Source organism: Hetaerina americana, unplaced genomic scaffold (assembly GCF_022747635.1).
Source record: "Hetaerina americana unplaced genomic scaffold, ioHetAmer1.1.p SCAF_5, whole genome shotgun sequence".
Classification (NCBI taxonomy): Eukaryota; Metazoa; Arthropoda; class Insecta; order Odonata; family Calopterygidae; genus Hetaerina; species Hetaerina americana.
The window spans coordinates 74,257,424-74,284,789 of NW_027287095.1; the positions used below are offsets into that span (position 1 = coordinate 74,257,424).

At 38.7% G+C, this 27,366-nt stretch overlaps 1 protein-coding gene across 1 annotated transcript in view; it reads right to left on the reverse strand.

Moving 5' to 3' along the window:
* Positions 1–2,466: 2,466 nt before the first annotated feature.
* Positions 2,467–27,366, reverse strand: part of LOC139693540 (cuticle protein 76-like) — a 263,851-nt gene continuing 238,951 nt past the window's right edge. Inside the window, exon 3 of the mRNA XM_071591740.1 lies at positions 2,467–2,829. Within this exon, the coding sequence (XP_071447841.1) occupies positions 2,467–2,829 (363 nt within the window). The remainder of the gene's footprint in view (positions 2,830–27,366) is intronic.

Consider the following 27,366-nt stretch of genomic DNA (forward strand, 5'->3'; position numbering starts at 1 on the left):
GGTGAGCCTTTTCAGAGCAATCGATTACAATGTGAAATGTGGTTTCGACCTTTCTCTCACACCATCTGTGTCTGAGTGTGCTCACTTCACGCATCAGATTTCGGCTCTTGACTGGATAGTGGCCAACTGGTAGACAGACTATCGATCTTAATACCCAAAACTTTCTCTGAAAAAGCTAGGCTTTGGTCCTTTAGTATGCGATTTCAATCTACCTTAGAACCTGCTTTATATTCCAGATCCAAGAGTGCTGCCTGGAATTCCACCTTATTATCTTTGTCTTCGTTATCAAATCACCAATCGAACCAAATGCTATTCTCACTGGCCATTTCATCTATAAATGTAGGCGCATATTGAAATGACATATGATTAAATAAAAACTCTGTTTATTTTTCTTCGGTACCTTAGAATCGAAAGTGAACGTAATAAAAAAGAAGTGGACTCATAAAGTAAAAGAAAACATCTTATACCCCAAGTCGCCGAAAGCACGTATGGTAGGGTACTTTTAGTTCACAAGAAATTAGTCCTTAGTATGATTGGTTGAATAGATACGGTCAAATTCAGACGAGTCAGTGTAATTGGTAATCATTACTATTCCACACTGTTTAAATTTTACGAAAATGTTGACTGATCGGGATGAAATAATAGAAAAATGATAGGATACCGATATCTAAAAACGATAATAATCTAGGATTTAATTGGGTAAAATTCTACATCAGGCACCTTAGCTATAATGAAATAATTTTCCTGCGTAATCATTTCCACCTATGCCCCTAACTCTGTTGTGACCTAGACTGCCCGGTTAGATACAATTGTGAACTATGCCTCCCTAAGCTTACCCAACATAACAGAGATTATGGACCGCCATGCAAACACACAAACAATCTTACACTTTATTCGGTACTGTTATATCTTTAAGTGCCCACATTTCTATCTGCGTATCGTGGAGCACGCGATTCTGTAGGTCGATGATGCCTCGCGTGACTGAGAGTGCATGGACTCCAGCCAAAGTAGAAATGTGATCCCTAGACGCGTACATACTCGGCCTCTTGTACGGCAGCGACTCACGTTTTTTCGTTTTGAACACGCGGTCGACACCATGTTCCTAGAGCGTGGTCGACACTATGTCCCTGGGCGACGCACCGCAATCGCCCGAATATTGCGGCGGCCACCGACGGCGTCGAGTGATTTCTGGAGATCATCGAATTCTTGATCACTTCCGAGTAGACAGAAAGAGTTACGCCACCCGGTTGGAATGGAGAAAGGAAGAAAGAAAGCAGGTCCCTTTTATGCAATGCTTTTACTCAATAGCATGGGAAATTAGAGGTTTGGTGGAAGTGAGGGCTTCAGTCGTTCAAGATTACTCAGGGGTATCTTATGATTCGCCGACGAGGCACTCTTCAAATTGAAATTTGACTCAACGAGACATTAAAACGCGAGAATTGGCAAATTTTACTGATGTGTGAACAGTGTAAAATGGATTCGACTGATCCAAATCCGGTAAAGTGATTTCAACTCAGGCAATCTCTGTTAAAACAAATATTGGCCCAGCGCCAACAACTCAGCAACAAATGATTAGTGCCATATTATCATGGTTTTCTCAGGAGAAAATTAGTTTGATTTTACGGAATTTTGATTAAAAATTGAGCATAATGCTAAGGAGACATGAGTACTTCATAAATTCTTTTTCCATGCTTATAAGGCAAAATAAAAATCCTTAAGAATGCCTAGGAAATTAAAGAGAAGTTTTTCTGAGCTGCTAGGAAGTGTCACACTGGATGCCAACTTGTATATAGGTTTTTTCTAGGCAACTATGCGATTGGATGATATAATAAACCAAATTTTTGGTACAATTTCTTTACGTTTACCAATTTAATGGCGGGCAGATGTATAGAAATAAAGGAATTTGTTCACAAAGGAACTCTTTTGGTGTTTTAGTTAGCAGGTTTTTTTGATATTTATAAATGGTATGGTGTAGGCGTATAGGGATATGGGGATATGTAAAAAGACGTAGTCACAAGTATACACATTTATTCATCCTAAAAAAAAAACAGCGCATTTAATTGGTAAATTAAATACAAAAAAGGGTAACTAGATCACTCAAACAGCATGGCATTAACAACACAGTGTTTCCTCCACTGGAGGAATACCAAATAATATTTTAATCAGATTCGAATGGGGATGAAAATCCCCCCTGTGCCCCATTCTCTATCAGGGGACAGGGTTTGAAGAAAAAGTGAGCGGAAGGCCAGTGAAAGACTGGTGAGTGAAGATCAGCTCTAATCTAATGGTTATTAGTGTCTTTACTCGGAATGGGAGGAAGGTGGAAGACGTTTGGATAGAGAATTCGCTCAAGGTGGTTCGGCAGTCTCGTCTCTCGATTGACAATCTGGTGTTTATCCTCTTCCTCGGGAGAACCATCGGCCACTAAATTATCGGATGCGAAGCATGGAGTTTTCCTCTTATCTTCTAGTAGGCGTAATTGATGCCGTATCCTGTGAAGGTCATGTGAGCAACGGCGGGGGCGGCGGAGTATGCGACACCGATCAGGCTGCCGGGGATGGCGGTTTTGGCGACCAGGGGCGCAGCGGGTGCGGCGTACGCCGTCTTGGCGTACACGGGGGCGGCAGCGTAGGCAGGTGCGGCGGCATAGGTGGCAACAGCGGGTGCAGCGTACGCCGTCTTGGCTAACACGGGGGCGGCGGCGTAGGCGGGTGCTGCGGCGTATGTGGCGACAGCGGGGGCAGCGTACGCCGTCTTGGCGATTACAGGGGCGGCGGCGTAGGCGGGTGCAGCCGCATATGTGGCGACAGCAGGTGCAGCGTACGCCGTCTTGGCTAAAACGGGGGCCGCGCTGTAGGCGGGTGCGGCCGCGTACGTGGCGACAGCAGGGGCGCCGATCACACCGGCATGGGCGACGGCCAGGATGGAGGAGAGGATAACGAACTGGTTCGGAGAGTGAGAGTGGGAAATTAGAATTGATGACTAAGGTGAATAGCGGAAATATTAAAATACATCTTCGAAGTCTGAGCCATGAGTTGGAGACGTGGCTCAATTAATCAGGTGAGACTTGAAACACAATGCCTAAACGGAAGTTCCTACTTACAACAATTGTTGAACGTTACAACAATTTTTATCGTTCGCTGAAGCAATAATTTGTATCTCATAATGTTTACATATGACTCTTGTTCATATCATTGAAGCTGAATTGAATGTTGAATAATGAGAATGTGATACTTGTAATGAAATGAATGACAGTGTAATTTCAGCAGATATAACACATCGAGGTGAAGGAATTATAACAATGATATTAATATTAACTTATTCATTTTCTGCGCTGAAGCAAACCGTAGCTTAAATATCCGGATATATGATGTTTCATAAGGATTGATTGCACGAATTAGAGGCATAGTTAATTTTGAGAAAGCTCTTGTGGATATATTATACTTAAATAGTTAATGATATACACGAAAGATGTTTTCTCTTTCGTGAAATTCATATTTGTCGGAATAATATTGACATTTCGTTGAAAATAGCTCTAACTATTACAGTAGTAGTCTACAAGTTTTTTTCAGAATTTTCGAGCGAAAGAGATAAAACTACCATATCTAGCACTTATTATCCAAATCATCCCCAAGGGATCATTAGAAGAGTGATTGATTTTAAAGTTTTTCAATTAAAAAAACTTGATTGTCTCTTTAGACTTCTACGAGAGATGTATATGAGCTGAACAATCGAAATCCGTCCTATGTCCGTCCTTCCCCTGTTCATATTGATTTCACTCTTCTTTAAAGGCATAAAATTTCCCTTGGAAGTGTTTAAAAAATATGATACAGAATAATAGAGTAATGCTCTACTTCCCATTTCCCGAACAGGAGACTGACACCAGCCTCCTGAAGTGGCACTACGTAGCCACTAGTTTTCACGCATCATGTCAATTACGAAGCAGGTAAAACTATTTCCTAGCATTCCCTGACGACAAAGTAGAGAGAAATAGTTTCAGATGGACTATTTTTCACTTATGCGACAAAACCAAGCGTAAAGAATTGTATCGAATTCATAGCGAAAGGTAAAGTATATTTGGAGATTTCAACGGGTGAGATGGGGAGATAGTCGAGTCAAGAATCATCATATAATGGTGACAAAATTAAATCTTAAACTTCCGACACACTCGAGTGTGTATAACACTAAATTTCTTTGCATGAAGAAATGACGAATGACATGAGAATGACAATGAAACGCAGCCTTATTGCAAATGTTAGATATTTGAAAAATCGAATGAAGGCAAAGAAGTTACTCGAAGAATTCACTCCAGTGGGTGAGGCAAGGTACCTTGAGTGCCATGTCTGCGTTGACTGTGGGGATCTGCTCCGAAGTGTCGTCCAAAGTGGTTCGTGGAAGAGTGGATACGGTCCTGACCACTCCGCCCCATATATATACTTGTATATATGCTTGTGTGCAAGCATCCCATAACCACGCACTCAAAACCGGAGGATTATGCCACAGGGACGGATGGGTTACGCGATCCGATGGCTGGGTCTGGGGCCCGCGGGCGGGGTGTGAGGGCGGAAGCGCCTATGCCTTTTCCATGAGTAACAGAAGAGGGGGGTTCTCCCCACGGGGGGGATCGCGGGGGCCGCTCCTGGAGGGGCGGGGCTCCATTCTTCCCACCGTGGTGCGGAATCGGCTCGGCACGCATCGGGTGCAAGGGTGGGGGAGGTTCCCGGAGTCTGGTGGGGTGGGCGAAAAGAAATGATAATGCGCTCTCGTTGTCCCCCGGCACTTTCGCCGGATTGCCCATCCTCCGGGAGCGGGGAGCCCTTTGGAGACCGCCGGGTGACGAGCGGGAGAGAAGGCGAAAGTGGAAAAAGGGAGCGGCCGTTGGGGGGTGGAGGGAAGGAGTGAGAGGGGCGTTGGGAGGACCGGGGAAGCTTTCTGATGTGGCAGTCAGAGACGCCCATTAATGTCTACCGCAGACACGAGCGACGGAATGTCTATAGGTCCCACACATTTATTCATTATCAACATTGCTCCTCCTTTTATTCTTCTTTTGTGTTCTTATCATCCCGGTTTCATTGGCCTCTAATCTAGTTGCCTCTATATATTTTCCACTTTTCTTTTTATACCTGCATAGCCTCTTCCTTCTTTAAGATCATCCACCATATTTCTTCCCCTACATGGTACCCTGACAGTCACCGAAAGGACTATCGTAGAAGGTCATCCCATACCAGGCAGGCAGCATCAGAATGCCGCGTGGCTTAAATTTTAGATACAAATTAATAGATTCATTCCAATAGTGGAATAATTTATTCAGAAGCTACATGAACCTCGAAATGTAAGTGTGATATACTTCTCTGAGGGGTAGGTAAATAATGAAAGCCTCCTAGTACTCGATCCCATCTCAGTACATAATCTATCCACATTCATTTTCCTTTATGCAAATTGAAGTCAGTAGGAAAAGTATTATTTCCCAAGCAACAGTCATGGACGAAACTAATTTCTTGCCTCAATGAAAGTGAAGCGAGTAAATTTTAAGCTTCAAAGAGTATATTTATAGAGTCGAACAACTAATCAGGAAGTGTTTTTATTAATATCACGATATAGCAAACATATTCTGTTCGAGTTGCGTTGATTTCAAATTAAATTGAGATAAATATGTTATCTGCTCTGGCATTCAAGCAGATGGGGTGTTTTGCTGCAAACGCTCAGAAATTAACCTTCCTCTCGCCCTCACGGAGTGGAGGACGCTTAAAGAGAACCTTAGAAACATATGCAGAACACTTGATACATGTATACAGCGTACTATGAGAAAAGGCAAATTAACTAATTTTATATTGCGCCTTTGAAGATGCTCGGAAATATTGTTTTATTCCCTTCCTTGAGTTAATATTTCATTGTTCTCAACCCTCATTTCTATACAGTTGGTAAAGGTAATCAGCCGGTTATGCTATTTACCTATCAATTTTGAAGTATCATATTAAGATGTACATTTTATAATATCCCTTTGTTTTATTTTATCTACATTCTTGCTATTTATAAACAGACAATTTCAGATGAAATACCAGTGGCACACGTTACAGTTTTTAGGTTGAAAATAGAACACTTGGAAAATGTGTGGTAATCCGATCTTGTGGCAAGCTGTTACGTGAACGTCTTCCAAATGTTCAGCCACCTTTTCATAGAGAACCCATACCCCCAGGCTCCTTCCCACGGAGACTCTAGAAGGGTAGGGGATCCCTCCCACTCCAACGGCTTGTTCTCTCTCTCATCTCTTAGGAGACGGGCACCCGCTGTGGGAGTCTGGGAGAAGGGGATGGGTGGCGACGTGCCTCTGCGGCCACACCCGTGGATTCCGTCCGCTTTTCTCCCATTTGCCCTCCCACACTACTAATTAGGTTTTCCTCATTCTACCCCTCGGAGAAGGGGATGGGGTGACGGAGCGGAGGGGTTGGATCGAAAAGGGTAAGGCCGTGCGAGACTTGTGGTGACTGAATTTTCCCGACCATCACCCCGGAAATGTCCGTTGACTGGGACTTCTGTGGCGCTCTTGATTTCCCGTGCTCGGCCGATGACTTGCGAGAGCGAGGCGCACCACACGGATGGATTGGTCCACAGAGCGATGCCCGCTAGCCGATTGGATGAACCCGCATGCCCCAGCAACTGATTAGCCAACCGGCTCATTAGGCCGGCCTGACCACGCCGGAGCGAGGCTCACTTACTCTGCGAGACTCACAAATGCCATCGCATGCTGTCTTGATTGATTTTCTTGTTTCGCATGAGATACGTGGATTTTTTTGTCTATTTGTGTTTCTTGTGTTAACATGACCGCCCGCCTGTTTGCACCGAATTACTTTGATTAATAAACGTGAAGTAAAAAATACCGTAATCCTCCCAGGGAATAGGAGAAACACAAATTATCGTGGGGAAAATAAATCTAACATTTTAAAACATTGACAAAAATATGCTATCTGATAGGTGGAGAGTATTTAGAATGGATTATGCTGAGGGAATTCATGTGTTGAAGAGATACCAATGAAAATAAGAAGGAAATTATTTCAAGACTACGTCCAAGAGTGAATCTGGGGAATTAGAGTACTGACTAAAGAGAAAATAACGTGATAAAATGAAGGAAATTGTGAAAGCGCAGGCCACAATTAGCTGAAACTAGTCAAAATAATAAAAAGTGATAGTGAAAGAAAACATATTAGAAAAATAAACGATCAAGTTTTCTATTGGGATAAAATAGCTGTGGATGCTAATAAATTTTGACGTAAATGAAGGACTTGGCAGAGTCCATCAGAGTTATTATTTTTCCCCTCGAATAGGATTATTATTTAATTGTAGTGGAATCTACCAAATTAGTCTTCCTTTATTTGCGCCTAGTATGAAAGACTTTCTCCAAGTAACGCCTGAGACAGCATCTTATTTTAAATTGTGATCTATTATTTTATAATATATATATATATATATAATTATGCGTGTATATTTTTATATATATTTTTAAATATATTTTTATATATATTTTTAAATATATTTTAAATATATTTTAAATATATTTTTATATATATATATATAATTATGCGTGTATATTTATATACGAGGGTCATCCGGAAAGTAGTACCCGTTCGTGCCGCATGAAGTGCTGACGACGCGAGTAGCCGCTGGACGAGGTCAGATAGCTTCAGTGGCTTGTCTGCCTTCTCTGAGCCAAGTTGCGTGACGCTAGCATTGCCTGTGTTGTTTCTGTGATTGTTTACAATGTTTAAAAAAATTGAGAACGCCGCCAGTTTTGAAGTGAGGGCAGTGATTAAATTCCTCAATGCAAGAAACGTTCGCCCATGTGATATTCATCGCCAATTAAAGGAGGTGTATGGAGACAATGTAATGGACGAGTCGTCTGTTCGGCGGTGGTGTCGCAACTTCAACATGGGGAGGGGGAACACACACGACGATGAGCGTTCGGAGAGACCGTCTGTCATTACAGACCAACTGGTGAGCTCAGTTGACGAATTCGTGAGGAACGATCGGCGCGTCACAATTGATGACATCTGTGAGCATTTTCCCAATGTTTCTCGAACAATTGTTCATGAAATTGTTAAACACCATCTGCATTATGCAAAAATTTGTGCAAGATGGGTCCCTCGCGTATCTCAATGAGCTGGCGGCGAAGGACTATGCAGCAGGAATACAGAAACTTGTCACACGTTATGACAAATGCCTTAATTTGCTTGGAGATTATGTTGAGAAGTAGTTTAAAGTATCCTCTTTCAAATAAAATTTTTTATGTTTGTTAATATTTACTTTTGTGTCTTTATTTCACGAACGGGTACTACTTTCCGGATGACCCTCGTATATATATTTTTACATTATTCCTGCTCAATCCTCTCTAGCGGTCTATTAGGGTAATTTTTAGGTGGGTGCTTGGCCGCTGATCGCCTCCCGAAATAAAGGAAAAATGCTTCTTAAAACATCGAAGAAAGTTCACGGCATATGCTCTTATAGGAGTCAGATAATTCTGTGAAACCACTGACGGTACAGGGATTGAAATTCCGTCCCATTATCTTCAATCAATTGCAAAATCTTTAAGATTAGTGAAAGATAGTCCCTCCTTCATCAAGCCAAAATTCGCGTCAGAGAATTTGATTTGAAATATATGCACGAACTATAATTCACGATCGCTCTTTTTTTAATTAAATCAATATCAAAGTAATATTGGTGTTTTCCACACACTCCCCCGATAACTATACCCGTCCTTAGTAATCATACGGCAGGGGAAGGCAGGAAGAACCGTCCCCACATCTTCATCGATCACGCGGCCTCGGCGATTCATGCAGCACGTGGTCCTTACACTCACTTCTTCTCAAGTTACATTTTCAGGTACGTGAGTCGGTATTGCGTCATCTAGAGGCGAACGAAGAACTACGGTAATCCGTTCACGCAGTGTGTTCAGATATGTAAAGATTAGCATAGGTTTGTTTTGTGACACCTAAGAGTCAAACAATCTAAAACACCGCGATAGACATATTTCTAGAATGTTCTTTGGGTGGAGGGAAAGTAAAAGGAAGGTTAATCAGTCAAATATTAGTGAGCCATTGACTGATGCTTAGCGCAAATTTACACTCGTTTTTGCATGTGTGGCAGTTTGTCATGGGAGTTGGTTGAACCAATCGGCCTCACAGCACGCGTAGGTGATGCATTTGGTGGTTGGTGTTCATGGGGTGCTTTGTGTCATTTTATAAAAGGTAACCCTTACTAACAGTGCCTCTCATACGCAGGGTATTATCCAGCCCACTAAAAACTTAGATAATCAAGAGTTTATAGAACTGTTGCAGAAAATTATTTCATCGTTAGATTTACATAAGTTATCCGTTAGTAACTTGTATTCTGATCATCTAACATAATTTTGATTATGATTGCCTGCTGTGGAATCATTCCCTGTCACATATCGTAGCGACTTGAAGGGTACCATGTAGATGCAAATAGAATTATGCCACAGATTTGTCGACGTGGAATTTAGGAGACGAATCAATGCAAGAGTACCTCTCCAATCAAACATGTCCAATTTCTGAGAAGTAACTCGATTTACGTTAGGGGAAATCCTTTTTGTGTTCCACGTGCTTGATACAGCAAACGGGATCAGAGCCAAATTCCATGCCCTCTGGGGCTTTCGGTGAGCTGCGATGGTATCCCCTGGCCGTTGCAGGAACCACGAAAAACCCCATTACACGAGACAGATTTTGTTTTTATTAATTTTTTTAAATTATCTCTTATTTCTGAGTAGCGTTTAAATAAGTGAAACTGACTTGTTGATTGCTCTCATTGATACGAATATATTATTACGAATTGATGAGGAAATGGAGAGACAACGATGAAAGTTTAGTACTCATTTTGATGTACTTAGGAGAAGATTCCGTGCAACGCTTTCCAAGTAAAAGTACTTAGGGTAATCTCAGTTAAAACTCATCCTGAATTTCTTTCCAAACAAATCTCTTTGGGATAAACAAGCCAATTATTTATATCTGATATTTCATTTCCCTCTTTCTTAGTTATAATGAATTACATTAATTGATTTAGATAAAAATTTGTTAAGATTAGTGGAATTAAATATATTCGTCCAGCATTAATGTGAAATATCACAACAAAATCTTCTTCAAATCATACCTCGAATCAAAATTAAGCAATGCACCGTACTCAAAATTTAAACTCCCATATTATATAAACGCTAAACTTTCAAAAAGTATTAAAAATAAGTTTTGCACCGTTGTGTGTCAAAATCGTTATTCACACTAAATGCGTTCATTACTACATTGCCACATTCAGGAAGTGTCGAATTTAAAATATTTCATGCACAAAAATTAAATTTATTTACTTGAAGTTGAAACTGAGAGAGGGGAAGCCATTTTTGAATATGCACAACTATATCACTCTATTGGACCAGGGCCAATAAAATTAAGACTTTACGTCAGCCGGAAGGAAATATTAAACTATGATCCCTGGCAGTTTCTGACCGAATAATAACTGACTATACGGTTACACAAAAAGGAATGATTCCTTTTTCTTTCTTCGTGGCAGAAATCATTCGTTTTTGCCAAAGAGAATCTTAAGTTTTGAGTTCATTAATCCTTGCTCAATTCTTAATTCTTCATACGCATATTTTTGCAAAATTATATTTTGAATGAAAATAGTAAAATCAATAAAATCAGTGCATATTTTTTAAAGATCAATGCGTCGTTCTGGTGAGCATAGGCTCACATTATATTTATAAAAAACACCCTAATATTAAGTAGTAAAACGAGTGATTGCATGATTATTTAAGATCAATCCTGGGAAAGGTCAAAGTAGTCAAAACATCTCTCATTTTACTAAAGGGAAATTATTATTTCCCTATAAATAGCCATAATAAATGGAAATACCCAAAGCATCGTGCCATTTTCCAGTTTCGATTCTCTTCTCCGTTAAATAATGGGTCATTTGGTTCAAAACCCGAAGTGAGCGGGGCTGCTAAATTAATTGTTACATAATTTCCATGACGCTCAGTCGTAAAAAAACTCATAACATATTTACCAAACAAGATTTTTTGAGAAGATATTGCGTAAATATTCCTTACCATTTTGTAATTCATAATCCGAAATTTTCCTTGCATGCTAAAAACTGAATAATGGAGTTTAAAAATGGCAGAATATTCAAGCAGAGAGCTAAGTTCAAAATTTGAATATATTTTAACACCTTTCAGTAGACATATTTATTAACTAGATCTAATTTGCGACCCACTGAATACTACTCGTTAAATTTCAAAATAGATTATTGAACCAATAGCCTTTGTAAAAAATTACGTTCATGTATACTCTGCGGGGCCTGTTTAATCGCCAGGCATTACGCCGAAACCCGTAGCCAACGATCCCCATATCCTATTCTTCATGCTAATTAAAGAATCTTACCAACCAGTACGAGAATCGTGAATGGATTAATGAGGGCTGGATGATTCTGTCAGCAAACAATTTTACTCGAAAGCTTTCTCGAACGTTCTCCTTTGAACATTGTGGTGTTTCCGAAGGATTGCCCAACTTTCATTCGGTAAACAGTGGGAGTTCACCGCTCCACTAAACTCACTCCTTCTATGTCACGAGGGAAAAAAAAATTGCAGATTCCATACACGAGATGGGTTTCGTGAGTAGCTCTAATCAGGCCCCATTTATTTCTGAATCGTAACTGTTTTTTTCTACCACACCTGATCACGCTGATGATTGCCCGTCAAGATTCTCGTGGATAAATACTAGAAGGAGCTGTTTAACCGTTGTTTCTTAGGAAAACTCTTCACGCCAAGCCGGTCAAAAAAGAACGATTAGTTCGGGGAGCTCCTCCATGGTACTCAACGGGACTAGAGACGTCATGCTGAGGCTAGGGGCGCCTTGCTGAGTCCAGTCTCGGATTCAAGGTAGGGGCTCTGCCATCGGGAGTATTGGCCGCTTTGTCGGGTGAAACGAGCGATCGAATGCGGAAATGGAATACCTATCCACTTTGAGGAGGTATCCGTTTCCCAATCATCTCCTCTTCTCCTCCCCCACGCCTTCAGTTTCACTCTTTCTCCCGTAAACGGCTCGCCGTTTGCTTCTGGGTCTCTGAGTGCCCAGAGATGAATATCGAAGTGAAGGCTGCTCCATTAGAAACTCGTCGACATGTGCTCACGCATGACGTCATGCTAACCTTTCGGGTCGAGTCTAGCCTATTAGAATAGGAATGGACCTCTCCCAGAGATGATTTTCTCCAAAGCTATAAAAAAATTGCTTTCCTTAGTTAAATATTTGTTCTCGTCTTGCATCTGGAAGGCTAAATTATGATCGTATGTATAGTGAAATTAACGTTAAATCGACTACTACTTAAAAAGTATTCGCGTTTAGACTACCTTAACCCCGTTTAATTTTGGGGTAGGCAAATACATAGCAGTTCCACTTAAAGTCATCACGGGGACCTTACTCATTTGCTCAATACTTCCCTGCCATTGATTACCTCTTTTAATCCTGTCACATTCATGCATTGTTTCACTCATTTCACTTTTCTACTCCGGAGGCATCTAGCATTCTACGTATTGAGCATCCCTTCTATCTTATTCAAACAAAACTACCACTTCGTCCTTCATTCATCATTTATTCTTATGCATCCCTTTGGTAGGTCAATTTTCATTCGTAATCTAAATTTGACAAAACTGACGAAACACGCCTCTTTCGTTCCATTCGTACGGGGTGCATTCATTTTTTATTCCATTATCCACTTATTCCTCGCTCTACATCACCATCTTTTTTACACAACCTTGCAAGCACCAACGACTCTTCATCCCAATATATGCGCATACGAAGCGTTTAGTTGACATTTAAGTTTATCTGATAATACCAGAGTCCCAAGTAAGACAGCAGTGTTTAGAGGAGCGTACAGATTTACAAAGCTCTCTTTCCCTCTTTAGATCTAAGTTTATCACATCACCAATGAGGCGACATTCATACACCTTCGAAATTTTTTCATTAATCCTAAATATTTCCGCAAAAATTCTTCCAAGTTGAGACAAATCACCAACTTGTTCAATTAAATTGCCGTTCGCCTTCACCAGGCAATATTCCTTCAATTCTTTTAAATTAATGTGAGCACTTTGAGCTCGGACAAATTTACTCTCCATTCCATTCCATGACTTAAAACAGAAGCTAACCAATAGAGTCCTTTTAGTCTGTGAATTCAATGTGAATTTTCAGGCAGAAATAGCTCACGGTCGGTGTAAAGACGAATGCATACGTTTACATTCCCCCTAAGCATTACAACTACCTTATTTCTCACACGTTCTATGCATAGAAATATTGAACAACCATTGTTACATATCATATTCTTATTTTACACCGTGCTTTATTTCAAACTACTGGCTCAAGATTCAATTCACGTTTACATTTGTATGTCTTAACGTATTCCTACATCACTTTTGTAATTAAAAATTGCTAATTAAATTTCCTTTCTCTAATGTATTTCCATTTGCCATCAGCAGTTCATAGAGAGATTTATTGAAAGCGGGTCGGTACAAGAAAATGCATATTATGAGAAATAACGAGGAAATAATTTCCAATAAGTTAAAATGGCTGGGTGCATGAATTAATCCAGGTGATGCTTTAAAATGAAGATCACATCAATGCGTTAGCCGTGTAATATTCTAATAATTATATCGTTGGCTACTGTTTATAGGATTCCGTGTCTAGATCAGGGGCTTAAGGGCTTCAGGATCAAAATACCTTAGGAAACCCCAGATAAAACCGAGCTGTATGCTCGCACTTATCTGCAACCATACACTCCTAGGAAAGGTCGTCTAGCATGGCGAAAGGATTTGGCTAAGTAGCTTAATTGTGTCCTTTTAACACGCTCAAGGGCTTAGTATGATATGAGTTTTGCCGGTGAAGAGAGTACTGAAGTGATAGTCATAATGGTTTATGCAAAAAAATCTAGATGTGACTTATCAATTTGAAGAAGTCTTAAAGACAGTAGCTAAATATTCTTTATTTCTAAGTTTGCTCGCAAACTTTCAAGAGAAGCATGATCGCATGGAACTTGGAATGCATGTCTTGAAAAGTGTGAAAGTTACCGTCTCACCAGATGGTGGGTTAGACCAGGAAAATTTAAATTACTTGTTTTGGTAAATCATTTTATTTTTACGTTCATTTTTCAAAAATGTTAATTGCATGTAGGTATGTGTTTAACTCCATTAACCGGTATTGTTATAAAAGTCTTAATCTATGTCAAATAGGGACCCTATTCATACGACATAGTGATTTGAGATCATATTACTATAACTATTTCATTCTAATCACAAAATTTAAATGATTTAAAAATTAAATTATTATATATTTATATATATATCTATTCTATTTTATATATATATATTCTATATTCTATTCTATTCTATATATATATATATATTCTATATATATCTATATCTATTGATATATATATATATATATATATATATATATATATATATATATATATATATATATATATCAAATCATGAAAGTGGAATTTATCAAGTTAAAAGTTGTATTTTCTCAACCTTCAAATACCATTTAATGAAATAATTTATCTGTATGTGTTTAAAATCAAGAAATTCTTCAGAAGTCAACTATGAAATTAAAAGAAAAATTCTTGGTCAACTGAGTGCTGATTATACCAAAGCATACCTATTTTTTTGGACTTTAATTCTGATTTTCAAAACTTTATTTTGAGTAGCAGAACTTAAGAAGGCTTCAGAAGCTGACATTGATCATTTAACGTAATGTACCCAGTGATTTGGGGATATCAATTTAAAACAAACGCGAAAAACGAAAATTCTAGTAAATGAAAGGAAACTTAGCAGGTAGACGTTAAAATGTGAGTTACTAGAAACTTATAATCTTTCCCCAACCTTAAAAGTATGTACGAGGGTCATCCGGAAAGTTGTACCCGTTCGTGAAATAAAGACACAAAAGTAAATATTAACAAACATAAAAAATTTTATTTGAAAGAGGATACTTTAAACTACTTCTCAACATAATCTCCAAGCAAATTAAGGCATTTGTCATAACGTGTGACAAGTTTCTGTATTCCTGCTGCATAGTCCTTCGCCGCCAGCTCATTGAGATACGCGAGGGACCCATCTTGCACAAATTTTTGCATAATGCAGATGGTGTTTAACAATTTCATGAACAATTGTTCGAGAAACATTGGGAAAATGCTCACAGATGTCATCAATTGTGACGCGCCGATCGTTCCTCACGAATTCGTCAACTGAGCTCACCAGTTGGTCTGTAATGACAGACGGTCTCTCCGAACGCTCATCGTCGTGTGTGTTCCCCCTCCCCATGTTGAAGTTGCGACACCACCGCCGAACAGACGACTCGTCCATTACATTGTCTCCATACACCTCCTTTAATTGGCGATGAATATCACATGGGCGAACGTTTCTTGCATTGAGGAATTTAATCACTGCCCTCACTTCACAACTGGCGGCGTTCTCAATTTTTTTAAACATTGTAAACAATCACAGAAACAACACAGGCAATGCTAGCGTCACGCAACTTGGCTCAGAGAAGGCAGGCAAGCCACTGAAGCTATCTGACCTCGTCCAGCGGCTACTCGCGTCGTCAGCACTTCATGCGGCACGAACGGGTACTACTTTCCGGATGACCCTCGTAGTATGACTAAAAACGTAGTATGACATGCGCTTGAAAGAGCTCGACGGATCAGCTTAAGATGAGAAGGCTTTACCATTGAAGAGGTAACTGTTATGCTAAAAGAAGACACTCTCTGAAACAAGAAAACACAATTATGTCGGAATTAATATTGGAAATCTGAATATTGAAAATCTGATAATTGGAAATATGTATCAATGGGAAAACAGCCAAAAAAGAAAATAACCATTCGAATCCGGGTTCCGGAGGCGGATGCTGAAGATGAAATGGGCCGACAAAATTAAAAATGAAGCAATGCAGAGGAACCTCACTATGAATGAAAGAAAAACCAGAGGTTTCCACTTGTTTTCCTTTTAATCATTCTCCGAGAACGTAACGAGTGGAGATCTTTGGGCAGAAATGACCTGTCTGGAATGCAAATCAATTGAATTAAAGAATGGAGTAGGTCACGAGGATTACCGAGGGCAATACGTGCACTGGCAAAATAAACCGGGATTTCAGCCTGAAGACCTGTCAGGGAGGGCATTGCAATGGAATTCAATGTGTTAGTGAAGAGTGGAGGACTGCAATTGATGTCTTTGAACTGAAAAACTGTTGACGCTACTGTGGCAGCTTTCTGACTTTTGACAAAATTAATACTCTCCGAAAAAGTGTACACATTTGGTACGCTAGACGTTTCTTATTCTCTGGGCAAAAATATTTGACTGAAAAGTGTAAGAGAAATGAGCTTCCCCTTCTTGCGGAAACTGAAGGTAATTCGGACATTTCCTTGATTTACCAACTGTTTCATTGGGGTAGATTTGTCTCAGTTTTTTCAATTGAAAGTAATTCAATTGTTTCCACCTCAACATTGTGGAAATTCATGTTAATTAAATGAAGAATACAATATATCTTTCTACATAATAAAGGGCAGTGGAAAGATACATGGTATTCTTCATTTAATTAGAAAGTAATTCAATAAAACATCAAATTTCTTCAGATTTAAGAAAACCCCGGATATGTTTGTATTCAGGTTAATTGATCATCCATGTTTATGTGAGTAGTTGGTAATTTCAAGTCGAAAAATAAAAATTATTGCGCTACTTCCTCTATGGTTGTTATTGCGAAGTTTATTTTCTTTATTTTAATTGAAAAAAAATATTCAAGAGTTTTTTTATCCTCAAAGTACTACTACTGCTTTCATATAACGTTGCCTCTTTCCTAGAGTACATTCGTTAAACATATTATATTTGGTCCTTGTCAATTTAATAATTTTTAATTAAGTATATCGGAAAATAATTGAAAAGGTCGATAAGAATGTATAAACGCTCTCACGTTGCTTAATAAACATCAAGGTACAAGAGAAACAATTTATTACCATTGTTAGATAAGTATTTATCGACCATTGAGACTATAGATAATGCATCGTTTGGTATTTTCAAAGAATACCATTATCTTGATTTATAAATGAAGCAACTAAAGGGTCTCCATAAAATTATTACGGAGAGTTTTCCGCCAGTTATAACTCTCTTTGAGTTTGAATTAATAGTTTCTGGCATTCAAAATTCTTTGCTCGCGTGTTTAATATGTGCTATACGATTCAGTTATCAGATCATCAGAAGGCATAGTTAAAGGCAGTCTAATTTCGCGTAATTGCGCGCAAGCCCCTCGGCTCGGATGGAAATGATAACATGAGTTAACTTAAAGACCTGTCCGGGTCACTGCGTACGTCAAAGCAAGTCCCGGGGCGTCCAATAAAAGCAATACGAATCGCTTCCCGTTTGCACCGGTTCATAAATTCTCGCGTTAAATTTTACGAGATCTCTACTAGATGCTATCGGGAGTGATTCATTTTCATTAATGGGGGCGGTTTAGGTGTTATGAAGTTCCGCCGGCGAAGAATTAGTCCTAATGCGGGACCCACTGGTTCCGTAAAATAAGAAGTAGCAGATTGGAATGGAGCATTTCCGAACATTGGTTTACAGTCTCAATTTTACGCATTTTTTCCCTGACATTGAACAATGGGGACGACTTTGAAAATGTCATTGAAGCTTCTCATTGTCTAGCAGAAAATCAGTACATTTTCTGACTGCGTCTTAAAAATTCCTATCATGTGGAATGTTCTATCCTTCCAATTGTTTCTTTACTCCCACAACTTGGCTGAAAAATGAGATAAATCTTAGAAAAAAAATTGAGAACATAACCTTACAATCTTACAATGTCATGTTTTATAAAATTGACGTTATTTGCTAAAGCTCATCAAATTAAAGAGCGTTACTGCAAACGAAAAATGCTGGTTTCAGGTAAACTTCACTATTTTGACATGAAAACAGGAAGCAGCAAAGTGATAATTTTCTCCTCCTCACGGATATCATTATTTTTCATCATTCATGTTTTTCTAATAATATGATTTTCGTATCTACTAAGTTAAAAATTGAAAAGATCTACCGAACAGTATTTGAAGGAGTAAATGGTTCAGGGTATCCAAATGAGCTGTATAAACGAAAAAGTATATGAAAAACTTATTTCACCCAGAAATAAAATATTCTACAATAGATAACTATTTTTTTAAAGGTTGAGTTTCAGCAGAATTAATATGAATTCATTATTTTCGATTTTAAATTAGTGCTAAATTAATACAGTGCATAAGCACTCATTCATATTATAATTTAAATTTTTGCTTGTGAAGGAAAACAGCGAGGATATAATGGACTGTCACACTTCTCAGCGTTAGTTATCCCGTTCTTTCAAGATTACATTTGAATGTGAATGATTCTTTTGATTAAACTGGGCTATTGAGAAACCTTTCAGGACCAGGACAAGTGAATGCAAAAAATATTTAATCATTCGTGTATCTTACTTTTAGTTTTAGCTTCCGCCTGCATGAAGGAATGAGGAGCGAGTCTAAATGTTTTGGTTAGCATCCCGACCGATGTTCATCACTATAGTTGATACTCAGTTTCATTGCCATGAGGCTGATTACTAATTTTCTGCTGAATATAAAATACTGACGTCTAAATAGATAGGTACTCTGAAGTCTGTAGCGATTCGAGAAGTAGTTAACGTAAAACATAGACCCTCTCAGTCTATTCTCATTCATTTCTATTTTTCATTCGAGTGATCATTTATGAAGTGTATTTAAGATTAGGGATATCAATGGATTAAGGCTCAGAGTATAGCAGCAAACTTTACTTTGGAAAGGCATGCTGTCTCGGAGTCATTCTCTTTCATATCAAAATACGTCTAAATACACGAAGAATTCGTTCTTAAAACTGAAAGTTGGTAGTTTCAGGGATAAGCTGTCTGCAGCAGAGTAATTTTTAGGGCAATTTCCTTGGATATACAAAGAGAATTCCATAGTTTGAGTGTGATTTCACATGCTGAGCATTAATTTAAATATGCATTTGTTCTACTGAATCAGCTTAAATTGCAATTTCATAGAAATTAGTTGAATTCCTTGATCCACAGGAAAATTTGATGTAGCTCCGATTCTGTATGTTTTAAAGTATCATCAATTTATTTTGATATTTTCATTTTTTACATTTTTCAATAAAGATAAACCGAAGCGTGAATACTACCTTGATCAAAAAGTTCCCGGAATAACCACCGTGTGGCGCTCCCATCGTTCCGATTTGAGTTCTGTTTTTTTGTTAAATTGGTACATCTGTTGTTGATATTCCCTTTAAATCTTAGTGTCATAACTTGACATTTGCAAAAGTTACGTAGCCAAGAGTACATCTATCTCTGTGTGTGTTGGCGATTTTTTACAATTGCAGAAATGGATTTAAATTTGCAACAACGAACTTGTATTAAATTTTGCGTAAAAAACGGATTTAGTGGCGCACGGACGTTGGAAATGTTGGAAAAGTGTTTCGGCAACGATTCTCTAAAAAAAACGGTCGTTTACCAGTGGCACGAGCGGTTCAGAAGTGGTCGTGAGTCAATCGAAGATGATGAACGCAGTGGCAGACCATCGACATCGAAAGTCGGTGAAAAAATTGATAAAGTAAAAGAAATGTTGGTCAATAACCGCAAATTAACCATCAGAGAAATAGCGGAGGACTTGAACATTGCCTATGGATCCGCCCAAGACATTGTGGTTAATGATTTGGGTTTCCGTCGTGTAGCAGCAAAGTTGGTGCCAAAAGACCTCAATTTCATTCAAAAAAGAGACCGTGTTGACGTCGCAAAAAACATGATTTGCGAGGCTGAATCCGATCCCACATTCATCAAAAGGATCATTACTGGAGACGAGACGTGGGTTTATGAACACGACACGCAATCCAGACATCAGGCAAGTGAATGGCGTTCACCAAATGAGCCGAGACCAAAAAAACCACGTCGTTTTCAGTCACAAAAGAAGGCAATGCTGACGGTTTTCATGGATTACAACGGTGTAGTGCATCATGAATTTTTGCCAGAAGGCCAGACAGTAAACAAAGAGTATTATTTGGGCGTTATGAGACGTTTGCGTGAAGCAATTCGCCGAAAGAGACCAGAAATGTGGGCAGAAAACTCGTGGATTTTGCACCATGATAACGCACCGTCGCACAGTGCTATCATTATTCGTAATTTTTTGACGAAAAATGCAACAAATACCATCCAACAGCCACCGAATTCACCTGATTTGGCTCCCTGTGACTTCTTTCTGTTCAATCGAGTTAAAAAACCATTACGGGGAACGCGTTTTAGCAGCCGAGAGGAAGTAATGGAAAAATCGCAGGGAGCACTGATGGACATACCGAAAACCGAATATAAGAAATGTTTCGAGGATTGGATCAAGCGCTGGCATAAGTGTGTTGCAGTCGATGGGGATTACTTTGAAGGGGACAATATAGATTTAGATGAATAAACTTGTATTTTTAATTTTCTGAATAAATTCCGGGAAATTTTTAATCAAGGTAGTATATACATTAACACATAGTAGTAGTAGTATTAAGGGGAGGCGACCGAGAGCTGAGGTCATTTGCGCCGTAGAGGATGGACAGGAAAGGATGAAGGGTGGAGAGAAACCCCGCGTTGGTATTAGCCGACTCTTAATGAAAGGCGCCAAGGGGTCCGCAGCGTAACGTCCCATCCGACGGACGGCATACTCACTCAAAGTGCCCTCCACAAAGCACCTCAAGTAGGAATTGAGATACCACTGAAAAATATTCAACTTCGCCGGGATTTGAACCCGTGCCCTCTCGGTGGGAAGCCAGTGCGATAGCCACCACGCAATCTCGATCCCCACGCTACCACTATTCGAGGGTTTAGACTGACGATTTCAGCAGTGGAATGGTATGAATCTTTGCATTTCTCTGAAGCCCCTGTTAATATGCACTTTTTTTTAGTAACACTCTAGATCTTCCTTATAAAGGTGAGATTAGCGAAATACATTTATTTATGTACTTTCTAGTCTTCTTCAATCCAGATACTCTCTGTAATTAATTTTCAAGTTGCATCAAACTCAACGCATTTCACATAATCAGCAAGAGGATGCATAGATAAAAAGTAAACTTTTAAACTCATTAATCTGGCAAACAAAAGTATGCATATTTGTCATAATTATAATTACGCAGGTATATACATATTATTAGGTATGGGATGGGAATCAATATTAATAAAACAAAGGTTATGCGATTTTCTAGAAAGAAAAAGGCCAAGCTTAACATTAAAATAGGAGGGCAAAAACTAGAGCAGGTAGAACAGTTTACGTATCTCGGTAGTGTTTTGGACCAACACGGTCAAAGTAGTAGGGACATAAGGAGAAGAATTGCGCTCGGCAAAGAGGCTTTCACAAGGAGGAGGGAGTTGATGACAGGGACTTTGAGTAAGGATGGCAAGAAAAGACTCGTAAAAACTTTGATATGGAGCGTAGCTATGTACGGTGCGGAAACGTGGGCATTGAAGCAGGAGGATAGACGTAGATTGGAGGCTTTTGAAATGCGGGTGTGGAGAAGAATGGAGAAGTTGAAATGGACAGAGAAGAAAACAAATGAGGAAGTACTTGGTATGGTGGGCGAAGAGAGGGGTTTGCTGGGAGCAATCCTATGGAGGCAAGAAAAGTGGATGAAGGGGGTGTTGACCGGCAGTGGGATGTTGAAGACTGTGATAGAGGGTAGGATGTTGGGCAAAAGAGGAAAGGGAAGGAACAGGATAGGGATGTTGGACGGGATGAAGGGAGGAAGAAAGTACTCAGAGATGAAGAGGGACCTGATATAGAGTAGGATGATGGATTTTGTGTTTTGTCAGGAGTAATAAAATATTTGCTTGGTGGTTGTGTCCATCCAAAAACCTACCTTAACCGGTAGATTACCTTAAAAAAATACATATTATTATTAGGTAATCTACCGGTCAAGGTAGGTTTTTGGATCTACCTTTATATCACTGACAATTAAACACATTTAGTTAATATTCCGGTTCTCTTAATCTAAAAAATTAAATTTTCCACCGGTATTTACTTCTTCAAATGCGTACTCTAAGGATTATATTCAACACTAGAGGAAGTATTGAATAAAACAAACAATGAACGTAGAGGCACATATGCTAGAGAAGTCTGTTCGGAAATAAATTTGAGGGAAGGAGAACCTAATGAGGAATCCCTTAGAAGGAACTGATTTGGAAGGAAAAACCAACTTTGCGCATTTTCAGAACGTAGTTAAGGGGCACCAAAATGAAAGAATCAAGGGTAGAAGTTACAATGGATAAAGGAAAGGGATAAATTGTCAAAAACATCTAGTGGTAGGCGCGTACACAAGAAACTATAAGGCAATGAGTGATTGACAGTGAACATGGTAGCTTGGAGGGCTGCCATACTATCGATGACCTGATGGCGATTCATTGAACAAGTAAAATAATCATGTTCATTCGCCATCTCTCCATTTCAAATGCATCTATGAGTTATTGATTTTTCCCAACGATAACATCTAAATCAATTATCCAAACGCGCATCACTGTAAAAAGGTTCTCAAGAAATGGTCTGTATATCATACGCATAGATATCGGCCATACCAGTAGATGGTCATTTGCGGTCATAGTGGATATGTGGAGTTTGAGAATTGAGGAGCACTTATGTAATTGCAACATGAATTTTGATTGGGAGGGTAATTGAAGTATGATTAGGGTTAAAGAAAAGAATCCCAGTTGTTAAGGAATTAATGGACGAGTACCAGGAGTCTCAATTTACGTACTGATAATAATAATACCAAAGACAAACGCATCATCTAACGAACGAAGCCATCTAATTTGAAGTTGTTGCTATAAGGGTGCCAAGTTAGAATTCTGATATTACTGAAAAATATCCATCGGAATTTTGAATGAAATAAGAAAATTCATCGTATTTAGCTAAAAAAAATTAAAAAATATAAGTTCATAAACATAAGCACAAAAAGCAAAAATAAGAGTTCAAAAATATAAGCACCAAATTTACCTCAAAAAGAGAAAAATAAATGTTATAAGTAAAAAAGTTCAATGAGCATTTCAAATATAAAGATAAAAGAACAAAAAACAAGAAACATAACAGTTCCTCCTGGATGGAAAGGAGTGCACTACTATAGCCACCATTCCATTCTGATTTCTCGAGTTCAGAGTTCCTGTGGCTAAGAGGCGCGCTTACCAACAACGGAGGGAGAGAAGATTTTCTAAATGATGACAAGATTTTTCATGGAAGATTGATGAAGATTAAATGGGTGGACAGAATCACGCATCAAAGCGTCGTTTTCGCACTATCTAAAGAAAGAAATCTGTGAAAAATCCTGCCTTGAAAGAAACGCAGCCCCATGGAGCAGAGTCTTCTGGTGAAAACTGCTTACTGAAGACTTAATTAGACAAACGAAAGGCTTGGAGAACCAATGGGCTACAGATAAAACTCCTTAATTTATTGAGAACGAAGAAGATTAGTAAATAGTAAAGTCAGGCATGAACTTGGCCAAGGTTACCGAAGGAGCTCACTGATAAATAATGAAAGAGAGATAACATTTTGCCATGTCGGCAGGTGTTGAATACGAATTAATTAGACACCAAATTGTTTCAATTTTAAAATGGACAATTTAGAAATGCAATATACCCCTCAGTTACCTTATTTATCCACTGAGCAAAGAGGGAACGATAGTATTTATTCTCGCTCAGTATTTTGGCGATGGATAGTGTTACCAAGTGCAATATCCATGCGTGGAACATTTAGGAGTTTGAACTATTTGATAAAATTTCTACTATTGCCGAGGTGGTAAGTGCTCATTTATTTTCAAACACACTATAATACGTCACAGAAGTACGACAGCGATGCTGTTGGCTTTATCTTCCTAGGTTAGCAAACTAAGGATGAGTTTTTTAATATTTCTTAACAATGACTTTTTCACGGTCACTGTATTCATTATTTCATATATTCTTGCGCTGACGTCATTCATTATCTGATCCGCGAAATACCTACTTTTCCATCCTTTGTAATTTCTTCCTACTGTCGTTTATTTTAATGGTCTTCGGCATATTACCCTACCTCAGAATCTGTCCAATTACTTTCTCTCTTCTTCTTGTAAGCATCCTCCGTAGGCTTCTCTATTCACCCACTCTTCGCTGTATTTCTTCATTTTTTACTTTCTCCATTTTCGCCATTTCCCTGCGTGCCATATTTACTAACTTCGTGTTTTCTGACTTCAATTTCTAGCTTCTTTTACTCACCTGTTCCTGTCACCCACACTACTCGTACGCAACCGAGGTAGAGCAGGTGAAATTTTTACTGGGTGGTAAAAATAAGGTCAATTTACTTCCATGCTATTATTTAAAATCACGTTGATTAGCCAATGACCATACTCTCTTTGGCCCACTCATTAAACGTGTATTTTTGATCTGTAAAACTTCATGCGTGATCCATTTCAAATGCTTACGCGCCTTCTTCCTCCTATAAGGAATATTAAAGTAAAATCCGTATCGTACTTTCAGTGACACACATAAATCCATTGAAGTAAAAGCATTCGTATTATTACACGGCTTTCTTAACGCGCACCGAGACTGGTTGCAATAATAACGGACTTTATAAGGCGTCATGCCTTATTAAGGTGAAACTGGTCGCAGTGTGTGCTTGTGTTGATAAACTGTGAAAAAGTCCAGAGGCCTTTAATTCAATAGATAATCAGGGCTACCTCTAAGTCGCGCTTGAAACCATCCATTACAAAACGGCATTAAATCGTTGCATCAGATGTTGAGTCGAATCAGGAAGAGTGGATGCTAATTCTTACACACGTGCGATCGCCCTCAACGGGCGTGGCGGTTTCAAAAAACTGACGTAATCTCAAGGACTTAAAAATAATCCAATTGTCAATTTCTCAACGCGAAGCATTCTGACAGACCTGGCTCGAAAAATGCTAGGTGATTTTTTAAAATGCATTTTTAGAGAAATAGGTCGACTTAAGACTCAGTTTTCATGGTCTCCAATAGAAGGTTTAAAGATACAGTATTTGTTATAATTTGCCAAAGAATATTTTCACTAACCATATAATCGTTGTCTTTTAAAGAGTGAAATATTTGCAAGGGTTCAATGGATACTTTTCCCTCAATCATTGTAAATTGCATGAAATCATTAATGAGGAGAGATGAAAAAGGATTTTAATCGTTTTGTTCAGCCAATGTTCGTATTTTAGATAATTTTGAGGGAAAAAGCTATATTCTTCTATATCTACACAATAAAAGTACCCCGCAAGGACGTGTGGCGGGGAATGGTAGGACACCACTCCTAGAACAGAATAAAACCACAAGTAAATTAAACAAAAGCATGCCAATTCACACCCACACAGATGTATATATTCATGCAAAACCCATTTAAACTTACACTAATTCTGATACATTTTTTTTAAGGTAATCCAGCGGTTAAGGTAGGTTTTTGGACGGACACAACTACCAAACAAACATGTACTAGCAACTAACATACACAATCACATGTACCTACGAAAGTACCAGATATTTACACAGAATTTAATCTTGTTCTCCCTTGTAATTTGAATGTCTTTACTATTTTTAGTATGACTTCGATTTCTTACTATCATGTTTCCTGAGGAAAGAAGGAATATTTGTCTGTATTTGATATTGATAAGGGGAAGTCACAGAAAAATATAACAGCGTATTTTGTTGATAAATTTGAGCGATAATGGTAGGTTTTTTGCATCACAGAGTAATTAGTTCACCCAAGATTTACTTAATTTAAGAATTACTTAATACTTTGATGCATAAATACAGTTTGAGAGAAATACGCTAGCATAGCGCCCCCACATAATAAAATAACTACTCGGCTATCACAAATTTAGAAACCACATTATCAATATCCTGTTTGTTACAGTTTAGGAAGTTGATTGAACTTTTGCGATATCTTGACTTTGGATTGCAAGTTTTACAATGTTTATATTAGTTATGACCAGCAATTAAGTTTTTTGATCCATTTAAAATACGGAAACAATATTTTATTATTTTGGTGGAATTATTACGGAATCCCAATTGGATCCAATGATCATCCTTTGTTCTAATAAGTAAGTGCATAGTTTACATTAACTAATATCTACTCCAATCCAATAAAATCGCAATCCCCTTAATACTCAATATTCGGCATAGCTGAGCTCACACGCAACTCAGTCAAAAATTAGCCCTCCAAATCGAACATGAATCGCAGCGTGAAAGAGATTCATAAAAAATTAAAAGTGTTAGCTATTCAACATTTTTGACCTTCCCCTTCTTAAGTTTCAGAACGCCGTTCAGCCTAGCTTTGATGACTCTCTTCCGCATTCCTTAACAGGCGGCCTACTAAGGAGATGGTCTTTCCGCTCAGGATGGGTGCACTGAACGTAGGATGCTGATTTTCTCACCGTTTCGGTGATTTTATTGCTATTCAGAGTTATTCTATTTGTCTTCTTTTATCAATTTTGCTTTTTCTTGAGTTCCCGACTTGTGCGAATGAAATTATGTGAACATTATTGTCAAATAAATTGATAGTATAAACTTTTTCGTCGGATGTGTGAAAGATCTTGACTAAGCATAAGAATTATCAGAGTGCATTTTATTGCCTATATTATGGAATGGCAATTATGAAGAGGGCGTCGTAAATCGACGTCGACGTAAGCAAGTGTTTGGTTAAAAAAAACAACCGTTATTGCGGCTCTCGGTCGAAATTCTTGGAGAGTCTACGGCAGCGACCGCGAAAGGCTCACGGCCAGACAACGGCGGGCCGTCTGTTCGTTAACTCCTCCGGTGCGCAATCAGCAATGCCGTTACCTTTCTTCCACGCTCGGTGCTGTCCTCTAGCCAAAGACTCCAGACCTAACACCTTGACGCCTTTTCACTTTCAGTTTCGCTAAGAGAAAGCGCGCCAAATTCGGATCGTTCACTTCGTCGGTGGTGTTCATTCTTTTTTTCGGAACTTGGTTGATTTCCCCACAAAATGGGGTATCATTATATTTGTAGGCTTATGTGATACCATTTAAAATTATCATGAAATCAGTCGCGAAATACTATAACCTGATATCTAGAATTGAGAGCAAGGTCATTTTAATAATCGCAAGACAAATCCCTGATGGTTATTCATTTTCCTTAGTTACCAACTAAATATAAAATTTTGGGCCATGGTTTTCCAATTAAAGAAGACTTAAGTATTTTAAACTCAAATCTAGGGGTATGGTAAAAGTTTATAATTGATTTTTCAGAAATTTAAGGTTGCCAATATAATGTGGCAGTG